Source organism: Mustela erminea, chromosome 7 (genome assembly GCF_009829155.1).
Source record: "Mustela erminea isolate mMusErm1 chromosome 7, mMusErm1.Pri, whole genome shotgun sequence".
Lineage (NCBI taxonomy): Eukaryota > Metazoa > Chordata > Mammalia > Carnivora > Mustelidae > Mustela > Mustela erminea.
The window spans coordinates 24933943-24950248 of NC_045620.1; the positions used below are offsets into that span (position 1 = coordinate 24933943).

The 16306-nt window shown below is 46.5% G+C and overlaps 1 protein-coding gene across 1 annotated transcript; it reads right to left on the bottom strand.

Moving 5' to 3' along the window:
* Positions 1-361: 361 nt before the first annotated feature.
* Positions 362-7146, bottom strand: LOC116596238 (vomeromodulin-like). The gene is made up of 5 exons (XM_032353401.1): positions 7037-7146; positions 4334-4613; positions 969-1452; positions 541-642; positions 362-380 (listed from the first exon to the last, which is right to left on the bottom strand). Exons 2-5 carry the CDS (start codon positions 4596-4598, stop codon positions 362-364), a joined length of 870 nt encoding a protein of 289 aa, XP_032209292.1. The 5' UTR covers positions 4599-4613; positions 7037-7146.
* Between the last annotated feature and the right edge of the window lie 9160 nt (positions 7147-16306).

Genomic DNA, 16306 nt, shown 5'->3' on the forward strand with positions numbered 1-16306 from the left:
GTGTGCCTTGGGCTTGCACTGTTAGCCTGTTTCTCCCCACATGCTGATGCTCAATGAGGCCAGGGACCGCCAGTAGTGCTCCTTATGTGCCCAGCACGACATCTGGTAGGGAGCTGTGTATTCAGTACCCACTAGGTGGATGAGTGCTCTCCGTCCCCCATTACTGCCTCAGACTGTGGTGTTTGTGGAGTGCGCTGATTCTCCTCAGAGATTCCAGATTATTTGGAGTCGTAATACCAGTGTACATGTCATTCTCTGAGATTTCTCTCTTCATTGCCCATGTGTAAAATTGTGCAGATTTCACATGGAAATCTGGATTTCTGGCTGTGCTTACACTATTTGAGGATGGGGCTCCATGGGGTCATTCTCCTGCTTTGGTCCTTTGGGGCAGAGGAGAGAGACAGCTGTGCCTGGTGTCCAATTTATCCCATCCTCAAGCATCCTACCTTATTCTATGTTGTCTCTGCCTGACCCTTGGACCCTGGATCTTAAGTCTGTAGTCTGTGCTGTCCCAGTTGACTGCTTTGAAAACATACTCACCCTTTTCCACCTATGATGGCAGTAGTTGTGGCTTGGACAAGGATCCCACCACCTGTCATGGCTGATGTCATGTTTTCCACAGTCACGGCTTGAACATTTAATCTGCAAAGTGACAATATCATGGGTCAGTCCTGGCTCCAGAAATCAGCCTGGGCAGCGGGAGAAATACCCTCGAAGCAGCCAGTTAACAACTTACCAACCCATCCATCTCTGGGACTCCCTAGCCCTCTTCCCCACGCTGCTCTTTAAGCTCAAGAAATCATGAACATATTTCCCAATGAAAGGGCACCCTTTCAGCATAGAACTAGAATATTGCTTTATGAAAATGTGGTTGTTCCTTTCCATGAGGTTGCAGGAGGTTGAACTTCAGTGTCCCCAAACAGCAGCTTTCTTCTTGTGCCAGACCTTAGGATTAAGGAATCACTTACCCTAACAAGAGGTCTTCTATGTTAATACTTCCCAGCATGCCTGTGACTGCATCTCCAATGCCTGCTGGCAGTGCGCTGTTCAGCATGTCCTGGGTGGATTCTGTGAGCTTGCCGGCTTGTTCGCCCACATCATTCAGGGGCAGGGGGAGATTTGCAACACCAAGGGTGTCGACGAGTCCTTTTGCAGGATTCTTCTCTGCACCAGTGGGTAGTAGGCTGCCCAGATCCCCTGCGATACTGAGGGTGTCAGTGACTTTTGAGAGTGATGGCAGTGGGAGCTGTGAGGTCAGGCCACCACTTCCTTTGCCCAGGATGCCACCAAGAGCATCACCTCCAGGTAAGTTGAGGGCTGAAGTGACATCTAATATAGACAGTAGGTCGGAGTTGGTCACCGTGGATAGCACTTTTCCAATTGTACCAGACAGAAGTACCTTCTCACACATCAGCTTCTTCTGGATCTTTGGGGGCAGGGTGGTGTTCATATCTGAAAACAGGTCAAGAGACATGATCCTGCTGTTGGCTGTGCAACTGATTCAGCCAGAGGAAACTTCCCAGCTGGAAAACCAGCACCTCTGAATTGTGAGGCCCATAGGTCCTGTATGTCATGCCTTCTGGATATATCCATCCCTGCCCCTGCCCCTGCCCCCTACAGGACAGCCTGCCGTTGCAGAGATAACCTGTCTTCTGTCAAGAGTTAACATTTATTAGCACCTACCTGAGGCCAACCTGGTGTTGAGTATGTTACTCTAAAGCAGGCTGGGCATGGCATGGAAGGACTTAGTTTAGCTTTCGAGCCCAACAGCCCTGGTTTTATAAGATCTAGACTCTGTTCCTATAAGTCTAAATGGCCCAAGGCAGGGTCTTCTCTTTCCTGGGCCCCAGTCTCTGCACCTGTCCAGGAATGCATGACAGAGCCTGCAGCATGGGTCATTGGGGACAGGAGTAAGGAGTTAGGCCAATTTTAAGTGCAGAATAGGGTTGAGGTGGCTAGTGCAGAGGTGGTGGTGCCGATAGATCTGGACTCTTCTGTCTCCATCTGTGTGATTCTGTGCAAGTCTCTTCTCCAGGCCTCCTTTACCCCTCGTGGGTCATTGGAAGGTCTTACCACCTTTGACAAGCTGCCCACACTAAGAGGACACCTGCATCAGTGCTGATCCTTCTGCAGCATTGTTATCATTAGGGTGGAGGAGGTGCTCACCATGTCTTTGTGTCCATGCTGGAGGTAAGCAGGGCAGGGGGATGTGGACTCCCAGAAGATGGTGGGGAAGGAGAGAGGGTCAAGAGCCAGCTTGGAGAGCTGGGAAGTCATGGGGGTCCTACCCTATCACACTGTTCTCAGTGGCCTGAGGAAGAAACTCAGAAGGGGAGCTGTTGCATCCGGGTGGTGGTCAATCTTACCTACCTCAGCAAACAAGTTAATTGGATCGAAGGAAAACAGAGTAGCAGGAAGAAGTTCACAGGTACCAGCCCTGTTGAGCTAATGAGCCTTGGCTTTTGGGAGCCTTGCTGCTGCCTCCCATGCGTGGGGCTCCACACTCTGCAGAGCCCTTGCCTGTGGAGGGTGATGTGGATGTGCAGAGAATTTCCCACGAACACCACAAGACCCGCACAAGGGTGTTCAGGTCAGCGTTGTTTGGAGTAGCGGAGAATTACACAAAATGGAAATTGAATAGATGCAAATTATCAAAGATTCATCTAGAATACCATGGTGAAAGTCAATGGAAAGTCTTGCTCATTAAATACAGATAAATGACCTCAGAAACAAGATTGAGACATTGCAAGCAGGTTACCTTTCGGGAAACTTTATAACATGTGCTGCAGTTTTTAATATTAAGAAGAAATAGCCACATACCACAACATATAGAGAAATGGCAAGGGAAAAATAATCAGGCCAGAGGTCTTCTCCAGGGGTAAGAGGAGAAGGGGAGAGAGGGAGGGAGGCCACCCTGCAGCCCTGCAGGAGCCCTGGGGCCTTCAGCCCTATGGCTGGGTTTTATTCCTTAATCTCAGTTGTGTCTACAAGAGTATTCGTTGTATATATCGTTAATGGTTTTTGATGTCTGAAAATGAAATTAACAACCAGCACCACCAAGTGGTGCTGGTGTTGGGTATACAACTATTATTTTTAAATTTTTATTTTTTAAGAATTATGTATTTGATATATATTATATATAATAATATGATATATAATAAGATATATATTATCTGAGAGAGAGAGAGGGTACGAGGAGGGGGAGGGGCAAATGGAGAGGGAGGAGAATCTGAAGCAGACTCTGCACTGAGCAAGGAGCTGACAGGGGACTCGATCTCACAACTCTGAGGTCATGACCTGAGCTGAAATTAAGAGTTGGACGCCTAACCGACTGAGCCACCCAGATGCCCCCACAACTGTTATTTTTACCACTGTTGAAACTTTTCTATATATTTCAAGGATTTTGTCATAAGGCAGGATGAGAGTAGGCAGAGAGGAGGAAATGTTCCTGAAGAGGCAAAGCAGTGGATGTGTGAGCTCTGGGGCTGGGCACTGTGATCATTAGGCAGGCACTGATTCCCTTACGTCACCCTGTCCTGACATCCTGGAAGGCTGGCTGCAGAGGCCACCCTGTCCTGACATCCTGGAAGGCTGGCTGCAGAGGCCAGAGCTGCAAAAGGCCATCACGGGTTGCCTTGTGGGCTCTCCTCCTGGTCTTCATTTGCTGATGAGTCCTACTCCTTTCTTGGTCTACAAAAAAAGTCACTTCTTTGCCAAGCCTTGGAATTCCTAGGCTCCTCTGCTCTCTGAGCCTAGGAGATTGCTGGAGGACAGAATGCCACATCTTTGAGGGGGAGACTGAGACTTAGCAAGGGTGTGAGAGGGGAGCTTGGAGAGAGCATATCTGGTCAGCGGGTTTGGTAGTGGACCTGGATTTCCCATTTCCTGCCTCCTTGTCAACCAGGTTGGTGTTCTAAGCACCTGTGGGTATTGGGGATGAGCTGTAGAGCACAGCCCTGAGCAGCTCTGGGAGCTCCTGGCAGTGTACAGGCGATAAAGGTCCCATAAAAGGCAGGTAACCAGAAATTTGGCAGGATCCAAGAGTTCCCTTCTCCAGGGTTGCTTCGAGCAGTCCTTCCCCATGACTACAGACAAGCACTTCAAAATCAACTTGGAGCTTATTAGAAAACCAGGTTTTCAGGCCCACTGCAGTACCGTTATGCCACAGTGTCTGGAAGTGGAGCCCAGGCAGCTGTTTTGTTAACAAGCTCCCAAGGCGATACTGATGCATTCTCCTTATTGAAGGTATAATTAGCTTTTGGGCTTAGAAATGAGAAGTTTGTGTGAGGGGGTGGAAGATCAAAGATATACAGGTGAAACAATTTTTACTTACATTCTTCAAGTTTGCTTTGGGACAGTAAGTACTTGGCCACGGGTAGACACCTGCCTCCTGGGGTCCTAGCTTGACGTTTTCTGAATGGAGGGGTTCTCTGGGGACTCCTGAGCAGTCTTCCAGTTAGATCGAGAGGGGCTTTTCTGAAAGCCTCAGTGGCTACTTGATTGACAGGAAGACCTCCCAGCAGTAAAGATGAAGTCTGCAGGTCAAGTGCTCCTGCCTGGACGGTCATTGTGATGACCAGGGCCAAGAGGGTCAGCATCTTGGCAACTGATACCTGCAAGAGAGAGCTTTGTCAGACACCACATTCCAGGGGACCATAGGGGTGCCAGTTTTTTTTGTATTGGATACACACATGCAGGGGTCCCAGCTCTTGCAGAAAGGTGCCACTCACATTATTGATATTCTGTCTGTATATTGTATTCATTGGAAAATGTTCCATCACATGGCAGTCAAAGTCTTGTTTTTTCTACTTTTTCAGCTTGGCATCAAGATGTCTACAGCTGGTGGCAACCTTTGAGCACAGGCCAAACCTTGCCAACAGCCTTACCTCTAGGGTCCACATCCTCCTGCCAGTGTTCCTTTCTCAAATATTCTTGGAGCCTTCTGACATATCAACTGGGGAATTCAAGAATTTTGAATGGTCCAGCCACAAAAGGTGTCACTCCAGTGGTGGTCAAAGTATCTCCCAGCTTCTGCAACTAGTATATAGCACTGCCCTTGTTGGTATGAGCTTTCTATGTGTCAGCCCCTTTGCTGACACATGGAGAGTAAATGGACATCAGTTGGTCTAAACTGTCTACACAACCCTGAGAAGGAGGGTATATCCTCATTTTACCAAGGGTGAATCTTGTGGTACAGAGCAAGCAATGTTCTCACCTGAGCCCACTGGCCAGACTCCAGCTGGTAGTTTTGCTCAATCAGGACTAAATCACCCAATCAATCAGTTCCAGGCTTGGCACCATCTACCCCTTTGGTCATTGGGCTGTCCTGGCATTTCATCTCAGGGTGCAGAGGCTATAGCTACCTTTATGTCAGCATGACCATGTCAGGCCTTCTCTCATCTTTTTAAAGCCTATTCCTGTGTTCTCGGAGAGCACAGGCATGGTCCGATGGTGGCATTGGACCGTCCTCACTGTTATGTTGGCTGGCACAAAGGAGGCTCCTCTGGATGTGGACTGATGACGGAATTAGCCCATTTACCCACTTCCTGTCGTTTCTTCTATTGCAGGGAACTGGATGGGCCTGTTAACCACAGAGCATGTGGCTTCTTTTTATTTTGGCCAGGGATGAGCAGCCATAGCTGTTGTGGATGTGTAAACTTGTAAGACTTGACTTTCCCTCTCTTTATTGGGATGTGTCCGTACATATCTACTTATGGAGTACTGGTCAGTGTAGGTACTGATCAGTGTGCTAAGCCCTTGGTCCCCAACATCTTATGTAATCCTCACAGCAAATCCAGGAGCTAGATAATACTTACTACCCCATTTCCAGCTGAGGAGACTTAGCCTCAGCAAGAAGACAGAAATCTGGGTCTATGCAGCAGAAAATCCCTGTTTGACTCTGAGCTCAGGTGTGTGACTCAAGGGAAGCTTCTCTCCTGGGCCATCAGATTCCTCCCTTACCGTGATTCTCTCAAGGCTTCCTCTCAGGTTAAGGTACTAGGGAGATTTGTGTCTTAGGGTTTTTTCCCTCAGCGAAACCAGTAGACTCTGGAGTTCCTGTCTGCTTGCATTTTCTTACCTTGTCAGGTTTAATAAGGTCAGGCTCAACAGGGCGCCTGGGTGGCTCAGTCAGTTAAGTGTCTGCCTTCTGTTCAGGTCATGATCTCATGGTCTTCAGTGGGGAGCCTGCTTCTCCCTCTCCCTCAGACCTTCCCCCCTGCTGGTGCTCTCTTTCTCTCTCTCAAATAAATGAGTGAATAAAATCTTAAAAAAAAAAAAAAAAGCTCAGGCACATTGACCTGTGCCCTTGCCATGCATAGACATTACCCAAATCAAACTGCCTGCCATTTACCAAGACCAAGAAGAACCGCTATTGCCCAAATGATGGGAAAGACATAATGGGAAGTCAGTGACATCTTTCACATTGAATTTGTTAGACTTTAGGAGAAGTTAGACTTTTTGTTAGACTTTTTTAGAGAAAGCTCATTACATTGTCATTATTTTTCTCATTTTAGCTTCATCTGTGAGAAATTGGAATTTGCTGTCTAAGGCAACATGTCGGTGTCCTGTGATGGAGAAATAATAAAATTCTCTGCCTGTGACTGAATTTGTGGCACAATTGTAAAGACATTGTTTTGAATGGAATCTTCAAGAATCCCAGGAAAGATCCCCCATTTTTTTTAAAAAAAGATTTTATTTTAATTAATTTTTAAAAAAAGCTTACTTAAGTAATCTCTACACCCAATGGGGGGCTCGAACTCACGATCCTGAGATCAAGAGTCACATGCTCTACCGACTGAGCCAGCCAGGTGCCCCAAAAGATGCCCCATTTTTAAAAGCAGTTGCCTACCAGGCAATTGTTAACATCTATCATGCTAGGCAGAGTGCTGTGCATTTCAGTAGGGAAGGGGCTTTGCTAAGGAGATGATCAACACAAAACCCTAGGTATCGATCCTCTGCTAAGCTGCCCTATATTTGTTCCAGCCTCAGAGTTTTGACCTTTACTTTCATGAATTTTGATTTAGCAAGTTCTTACCTTAGCCAGTGTCGATGGGTCTCTGTTGATAGGCGGATGTTTCTGGAAGGTGTCTCTCCTCCTTCTCTTGCCTGTGAACTGTCAGAAGCAAAGCTGCATCTCATTTTATAGTCCCGTGTCTCTCGCAGAAGTTGTCAGAGATGAAGGGGCATGATCCAAATGTGCTGATAAGGGTGGCGTGATACAGGCTGACTGCCAAAATCAGCACCTGCTAATGGCTGCGACATTTGCCCGTGTGTTTCTCAGGGGTATTCAGGTTGCTTGGAAGAGGCCAGGTATCTGTCCTTTCCTTATGTTAAAACTTTCCTTATGTTAAACCTGTTATCTTCCAGCTGGGGGGTGTGTTGGGTGCATGGCAGAGCGGAAGGCCGTGTAAGGGTGCCAAGTGCCAGCCCAGCGGGACACCTGTTCTGGTGTCGGGACCATGCCCTCGCTGTGGTCAGCACTCAGTGGTGACCAGTGCTAGGGTGGGGATGTGAGGGTCAGAGTGTTTAGAGACAGCCTTCCTGTCAAGTGACTTTTTTATATCGGATGTATGAGATAAGAAGTAAGCTCTGGATGCAGGATGGGAACATACACAGTGTCTGCAACCGCTGAGAATATGCGTGCTGCCTGGAGAATTTTAAGCATAAGAGTTCTAGAATTTGCTCAGCCCTCTTTCCTTTCCCTAATTGCACTTGGGATAAAACGTGAACAGAGTCTGTAGCCTCGTGTGGTGCTCATTTGTATTCAAGAATTCTAGGTTTTTTCTCCTCTGTTACCTCATTTAATGACCCCTTAAACTCTAGAGCGTGTTCTCTGGGCCTCTGGCTCCTCCTCCATTTTAGAGAAGAGCCTAGTCGCCTGTTAGGCTCCTACCACTCGAAATTTTGTGATTTTGTACATCCTGTATGATCAGTGCAAGAGTCTGGGAGAGAGAGAGAGAGATGATGTTGACTAAGGGGTTGGTTAATGCCTGCTCCTGCCCACCTGAGGCTGGGGAGTTAGCCCGGATCTCTGCCCTCAAGCAGGCTCCACGTGTTTGGTGCAGGGCTCTCTTCAGCCCCATGGGGGTTCTCATGCTGTGAACCTCAACGATAGCTCCATTTGCCAAATGTCCCATTTTGGGTTTTGCTGAAACGTTGGATGCATAAAACGAATGACATTTGACCTTTTCTCAAAGGGCAGAACCTAGAGTTTTATAGATGATGATAAGTAGAAGACAAAACCCAACTGTCTTGGTGTTATTTTTCTTGGACATCTGAAGGAAATGGAGTCATCTTTTAGGCATAATTTGTGACAGCAGTTGGTGGATGTGGCCTTTGAATTTGGTACCTCCAAGTGGTTCTCTGGACCCAAGAATGAATCCAACTTCAGATGCTGGGAAAGGGCACATCCGGATGTAGCCTCTAGTGGCCCTTGAGACCTCCAAGTTCTTTGTCTTTCTCTCCTTTAGATTTAGGAGGTGGGGCAGCCATTGAATTCTGCTAATCCAGGATTTATGGGAAGGCGTTTCACTCAGGGTGGCTTATCACACTGGGTAAAAGGACCTGCTTGTTCCAAGCCCTAAGTGATTTCACCTGCTGACTCTTGAAAGAGAGGACCCTTTCAGGGCTGGCCAAGGCTTGGTTGAGATCACAGGTGCCGATGATAAGGCAAGTACAAATTCTTAATGGCCTCTGTGAGAAGATGTCTCAATAGGTCTGGCTGAGCTGTGTGTGTCCTACTGACAGCCATCAGGATTTTGACCTTTCGTAGGTGTTTCTTTAGTGACATAGACACATATTGCGTACACATTTATATGCCTGTCTATGTCTTTCTAGCCCTGGAACTCAGCGGTCATGTCTAGCATTCCTGCCTCAGTTTCCTTCTCTGGTGTAATCAATCTCAGATCTTGGCCAGTAGCAGGAACTCAGAGGGGCCTCCGTCAGGGAGCTTGTGTCCCTGAACACTCTTATGCTGCTTGTAAAATTTGGGTCAATTTTCATTTCTTAGGATCTCTCATGAGATTTTCAGTGGGCTTTGTGAGTTCTCAAAGGCAAAGAATATAGGTTTTAGGAGGAGGCGAACTTTCTGCATATAAGCTTTGTGGCCAGACAGACCTGGGTGTGAATCTTGGTTCACTTGGCTGCTGGTGTGTGCTCTTGGGCATGGTCCAACGTTTTTGTGTCTTAGTTTCTTCATCTGTAAAGTAGGGATAACACTGTCCTTATATGGGATTGTCACAAGGGTTAAGCGAGATGAAATATGTAACAAGATTAGCACCACGGTTAGCATATGTGAGTATTCTATAATTTACTATCATCATCACCATCATCATTGTTTACTATTGTGTTGGCCATTTTCAGTTTTTTTCACCCACCTTTCTCTCAGATTTTATACCATTTCCCTAGATATTCCCTAGATTTTGGCAACTACTCAAACCTTATTTGTAACAAAAAAATATGGATTTTAAAAAGTGTTTTTTTTTTTAAAGATTTTATTTATTTACTAGAGAGACAGAGATCACAAGTAGGCAGAGAAGCAGGCAGAGAGAGAGGAGGAAGCAGGCTCCCTGCTGAGCAGAGAGCTCAATGTGGGGCTCGATCCCAGGACCCTGGGATCATGACCTGAGCCGAAGGCAGAGGCTTTAACCCACTGAGCGACCCAGGCACCCCTAAAAATTGTTTCTTTACCAAAAAAATGGATTCTTTACTGTGCTTTTATCAAAATAAAGGCATGTTGGGATGCCTGGGTGGCTCAGTCAGTTAAGCATCTGCATTGGCTCGGGTCATGATCCTAGGTTCCTGGGATCAAGTCTCACACCGAGCTCCTTTCTTAGCAGGGAAGCCTGCTTCTCCCTCTATCTGCCACTCCCCCTGCTTGTGCTCTCTTTCTCTGACAAATAAATAAAATCTTAAAAAAAAATGAAGGCAGGTATAGAGATGTTTTAATGTCACTGAGTTTTCATTGTTAATAGAAGGATAGAGTTTTCTTGGTACATTTAGCTGCAACTGTACTGGTGAATATACCTTCTCACAAATGCATGAGAGGTTTTAAAAGGCTAAGTGTTTACTTCTAGGATGCGTTTGCAAGTGTCTGTGTCTTGGCTCTGTTTTTTTTCCTACCCAGTTGCCCCACAGATGTCAATGTCCATTGTCAGTCCTGTGGTCTTGACTTTGTAGGCCAGAGGTGAGTGTGCCTGTGCCGAGAGGAGCTTTTCATTACTCCCAGAGGGGCAAGTAGCTGGTGGGCATTGTCTCTGCTGCTCTCCTTCTGAGCACCTGCTACGACTTTGCCGTCACTGGCTACCCATTGTTGCTAATGGTCATCCTGTTCTGAATGTGCAATAAGTTGGCTCCATATATAGCTACGGGGGTCACTTGGGTGGCATTTGCCTGTGGTTTCAGCCAGCTTGGGTTTTACGTTATGCGGAACTAGCTTTGCCTGAGAAGGAGAGAAGGGTCATGCACAATCAACTTGAATCCTAAGGCAACCAAACCCTAATGAGCACTCAGAAAACGCTTTCCACCCTGACGCCAATCCGTTGTTACCAACCTCATCCACGGCGGCATCACCATCATCACCCACGTCCCCATTTAGAGATGAAGAAACAGTGGCTCAGACGAGTTAGGTGACTTCTCCACAGAAGAGGCAGGATGGGCATTCAAGCCCAAGATGTGCCTGAAACCAAAGCCTGTGAACACGCCATTTGTCTGCTTGTTCTACTAGTCCGTGAGATTCTCGATGGCTAGGGCGCATCTTACTTCTCTTGTCTGTTCCTGTCTCCACTTAACACGTAGCAAATGTTGAATAAATGAGTGAATGAACAAATGAATGGGCCAACTTCTCAGTTTCTCTGTCTGTCAGATTGGCTAATGTTTCCTTGCCTTCTGTTATGTGATGGTCATGGGAATCAGACAGTGGCTCTGAGCGTTTAAAGTGGGACAGGGAGTTCCCTCCGTCTTCAGCTGTTCTTTCTCCTGTCTTGACTCTTTTTCAGAATGGCATTGGGCAGGGATATGGGCCCCCTGGGGTGGTCAGTTTAGATGGCTCTGGACAAATCCTCTGACTTCTCATGATTAAATAAAGACGTTGGATTTTCTCCCAAAGCTCTATGGGTCTGTTGCTTTGAAGCTCTGGTTCAGTATTTTCTCTCTTAAAAATATATGACATAACTCAGAGGCGCCTGGGTGGCTCAGTCGGTTAAGCATCTGACTCTTGATTTCAGCTCCGGTCATGATCTCAGGGTCATGGGATTGAGCCCCATGTCAGGCTATGTGCTCAGCACAGAGTCTGCTTGGGATTTTCTCTCTCCCTCTGCCCGGCCCCTGCTCCTTGTCTCTCTAAATAAATAAAATCTTAAAAAAAAAAAATATATATATATAAATACATTATATATAAATATATATATAATATACCAAATGATGTGATATATATATACACACATGTATATATACATGTATATATGTATATGCACACGTATATATACACGTGTGTATATATGTATATACATATATACACACACGTGTGTATATACATATGTATATATGTATATGAAATACATATGTATATGTATACATATGTATATATGTATATGTATATATGTACATATGTATATACATATGTATATATACACGTGTGTATATATCACATAATTTGGTATATTATATATATTTATATATATAAATATATATGTATTTATATATATATATTTTTAAGATATATATATATATATCACATAATTTGGTCCACATAACTCTCTCTCTCTCTTTCTGTCACTAATTACTCATCAATAATTCACCATTGTGCACAGAGTATTTTTGGCTTTTTGGCCCTGGCCTGTGAGGCTTTTTCTGGTGACTCCTGTCTGCCCCTCTAATCTCATTCTCCAACACTTTTTGCTAATCTCTTTAGCCGCTCTGGATTTCTTTTCAGTTTCTTGGATATACCTACCTTGTTCCTGTATCAGGACCTTTTCACATTCTGGTCCCATCGCCTTATTCCCTTTCCTTCACATTTTGCCTAACTTACTCATCTGGCAGGTCTCAGCTTATGTATGGCATCTGAGAGGCCTTCCCTGGCACCTTGTTGAAATGGGCTTGCCCTTGCATTGTTATCTCTCTCAGTACCTCTACAGTTTTCCTTCTTAGCCATCATTGGAATTTGTAGTCATGTGTGTGTCTGTTGGCTGAGCTGTTGAAGGTCGTCTCCCTCACGAACTTCATGAGGCAGAAGCCGTTCTTGCGCTGTCTTGCTTACATGGCACAGAGTAGGTGTTTGATATCCTATTTATTGAATAAATTGAGCATTTTTTCCCGTAATGATAAAAATCAGTTATGTTCACCATAAAATATTTGAAAAAGATATTAAGCAGAAAATCACGTGCAATCCTACCAACTCAAGCCATCTGACAATCACAACCAACCTTTTGAATTAATTTCATTTATATATATTCAAATCTGGGATCTTATTCTAGATGATTTTGGATCCTGGTTTTCTGTGAGCATTTTCTTTTGACACCAAATGCTCTTTGAAAGCATGACATGAGGGGCGCCTGGCTGGTGCAGTCAGTTAAACATCTGACTCTTGGTTTCTGCTCAGGTCCTGATTTCAGGGTTGTGAGATCGAGCCCCATGTTGGACTCTGTGCTCTGCACAGGGTCTGCTTGAGACTCACTTTACCTCTCCCCTGTCTCTCCCTACCGCACTCACTTTTGCTCTTTCTCTCTCTCAAATGAATAAATCCTAAAATAAATAAATAAAAGCATGACTCTAATGGCTATGCAATATTTCTTACTAAGAATTTTTCATTAAAAACCCCTCTGTTGTTGGACATGTAGCTTGTTCCCACATTTTCTTTACTTTTCTTTTTTTTTTTTTTTAAAGATTTTATTTATTTATTTGACAGACAGAGATCACAAGCAGGCAGAGAGGCGGGCAGAGAGAGAGGAAAAGAAGCAGGCTCCATGCTGAGCAGAGAGCCCGATGTGGGGCCTGATCCCAGGACCCTGAGATCATGACCTGAGCCCAAGGCAGAGGCTTAACCCACTGAGCTACCCAGGTGTCCCATTTTTTCCCAAATTTTCATCATAAAACCAAGCTGTGGCAACCAGACTTGCCCTTAAATCTTTCTCTGAATCTCTGATGATTTCTTTAGAAAATCTCCAGAAGTGGAAATTTATCATATGCCTCTAAAAGAATATGAATATTTTCATATTTCAGGATCCATGTGAGATCTGGCTTGCTCTGTCCAACCTCAAGCATTTGGGTTTATTGTGGGGGAAGGTGAGTGTCATTAAGTGAAATATATGAATTACAAGTTTACACTAGAAGGAAAAGCAGCTTGACTCCATCTAACATCTCAAACTAGGTTTTGTTTGCTTTTTTTTTTTTTTAAGATTTTTTATTTATTTATCCGACAGAGATCACAAGTAAGCAGGGAGGCAAGCAGAGAGAGCAGGGGAAACAGGCTGCCTGCTGAGCAGAGAGCCCAGGACCCTGGGACCATGACCTGAGCTGAAGGCAGAGGCTTTAACCCACCGAGGCACCCAGGCACCCTGGTTTTGTTTGCTTTAAGGTATCACCTAAAAGAGATAAGGATTTTTTTCTCCTTGAAACATATCTTTATGCAAATGGAAAATCTGAAGTCCTTGGCCCTGCCTCCCCTCTGATTTCTGGCAGTAGTGTGTTCTCAGATGGGAGCAGGGCCTGGATTAGTGGTGGTGAGTTCATCTATCTACTATGCATGCATGCATGCATCCATCCATCCATCTATCCATCCATGTATTCCTCAGATATTTATTAAACACCCACTGTGTACCAAACCCAGAAGTGTATCAATGAGCCACGGTCTCTCCCTTCATAATTTGTAATCAGAGAGACAGACACAGAAAAAGTAACAGACCATCCAATAAAATAATAAGTTGTGCTAAGTGTTCGGAAAGAAATGAAGGTTGCAATGGGAGTAGTGGAGGGCCTCTCACATGAGGCGATTTCTAAGTTGATCTAAAGGATGAGAAGAAACTACCCATGCAGGGTCGGGGGAAGAGGGAGAGGGAATGGCTTGCACAACAAGCCTGCAGTAGGGAGCAGCCGGGTGGGGAGCAAGTTAAGGCCAGCGCGCGCTGAGGGAAGGGAAGGGGCTGGTGGGGAGACAACTGGAGTCCAGGAGACGCAGAGGCCGGGGCTTGTGGTGAAGATGGTGAATTTCTTTCTGTGGGTGGGGGAGGCCACTGGAGGGTTTTAACCAGGGAGTGACATGATTTGGGTTATGTTTTGAAAAGTCTTTTCCGGCTGCGATGTTATAATCCAGATGAGAGAGGAAGGGTGCCTTGTCCATTGGTATTGCAGGTGGAGGTGTGAGTCATTGACAACGCGGGACGGCAGGACTGGACTGGGTGTTGGACCAGGCGTGGAGAAGGCAGAGCCCTCAGCTGGGGGGAGGGTAGTGGTGCCTTGTTGCGGGTGGGGAAGAGGGAGAATCTTCTGTGTCCTTCCTCTAGGCCCCTTCATTCTTCTGATGAATTTCCCCCCATTCATTTTTTTTTTAATCCTTTTTTTTTTTTTAAAGATTTTATTTATTTATTTGACAGACAGAGATCACAAGTAGGCAGAGAGGCAGGCAGAGAGGGAGGAAGGGAAGCAGGCTCCCCGCTGAGCAGAGAGCCCGATGCGGGGCTCGATCCCAGGACCCTGGGATCAGGACCTGAGCGGAAGGCAGAGGCTTTAACCCACTGAGCCACCCAGGCGCACCCCCCCATTCATTTTTTTAAGTGGTCTCTAGACCCAACATGGGGCTTGAACTCACCACTTCGAGATCTAGAGTGGAGTAGTATGCTCAGCCATTAGAGCCAGCAGGTGCCCCCTGCCCCATTCTCTAGATTACTATCCTAGTTGTCAAAACACATCTGTTCTGTGCGTACTGCTTCTTGGTTCTTGATGGTGCATGCACTGGGCTTCCCTCCTGGGTGACCCAGTGCCTTAACCTCAAGGAGCTTAGAGCTTCCTCAGGTGTGTCTGCTTTGGGGGTTAGAAGGTGGCACTAGAGGGGCGGGGCTCTAGTTCCCGGTCTCATTCTAGTCAGAGCCTCTCGCTTGCCATCTCTTATGTATCGGTTTCCTTTGTAAACTTTTGTTTGAGAAAATGAATCATTAGCCTTGGAAAAAATGGGAAAACTACTTCTCAAAAAGTATATTTCCCTAAAAAGACCTTTAGGAGTGATGCCACTGGGGAAGACTTTAGGCCACCGGAGCAGGTGAATGGGAGAGGTGTTTTGGACTCTTTGCTCCCCAGCTGAGCGAAGAGGCTTGGGATGGAAGTGGGGGCAGGGAGAGGCCATCTGGGGTAGAGGGAGGAGGACGGTGGTCTTTGGAGCGCGTGTCCTGACTTCCGGCACCAGAAGGGGTGTGGGCAACCCTGCCTGGGCAAATGGGGGTCATTGCACAGCCCCTCACGTTCCACTCAGTGTTATTGTAGAATCTGATGGACATGTCAGTGCCATGCCTGCACTATCCGTGCAGGTATCCATGCCTAGACTGTAAAGTGAGATGCACTTGTCAATATATTGTCTCACAGCGGGGGAAATGGAGGGGTTTCTTTGACAGGCAGGCCCTCTCATGGCTGGATAGCTCACTCCTGCTGAGGAGCAGGCCAGGGCCATCCCTGCTTTCTTCAAGGTCCTGAGGTTGTCTTCATTCCATTGTTTTGTGCTTACGATGGAGCTACCGTGCACCAGGCCGTGTGCTCACCACTAGTCCCCTAGTGGGAAAATTCTGGGTTTAGGATTCAGCTCTTCACCCGATCTTAGTGTATCACAGACGCACCAAGGGCTGGGAGATGGCAAGGCCGAAGTGCAGGGTAGCCCTGTCCTCTCGCCCAGGGACTTCTCTGCGGGCTGCTTGTAGGAGACTTATTTCCTTCACGGCCAGTCTTGTGGTTCATATTTGTAGAACAGGTCAGGGGATCAAGCAGAGAACCCACAGCAGTGTTTGCTCCGGGCTGCAGCCTCTGACTGCAGGCCAGGGACCCTTGCACCAGATCCACGCGGGGCACCACCTGCTGCGGGCGGTGGGTGAAGAACCGGCCGCCGGGAGGGCCTCCCCACAGGCCCACCAGTTTCCAGAGATGAGCTGGGGTTACCGGCTGCTGACCCCTCTTCACTCCTGAAATAGAGACTATTATGAGCCTCCATCCTGCCCGTGATGGGGATTTTATCACAAACCAAAGTTTCCTTTCATCTGCCTTTTTCTGGGGCCAGGCCTAACTCGCTATAGACTTTGGCAGATGCCCAGGTGTGAGAGGGGGCATCTAC

Coding starts and splice junctions, on each gene's coding strand:
- LOC116596238 (XM_032353401.1), bottom strand. CDS start 4,598: ATGCTGACCCTCTTGGCCCTGGTCATCACAATGACCGTCCAGGCAGGA. Junction 1,453..4,333: donor CCAAAGCAAACTTGAAGAAT/GTAAGTAAAAAT, acceptor ACCTGTTTTCAG/ATATGAACACCACCCTGCCC. Junction 643..968: donor ATAGAAGACCTCTTGTTAGG/GTAAGTGATTCC, acceptor GTCACTTTGCAG/ATTAAATGTTCAAGCCGTGA.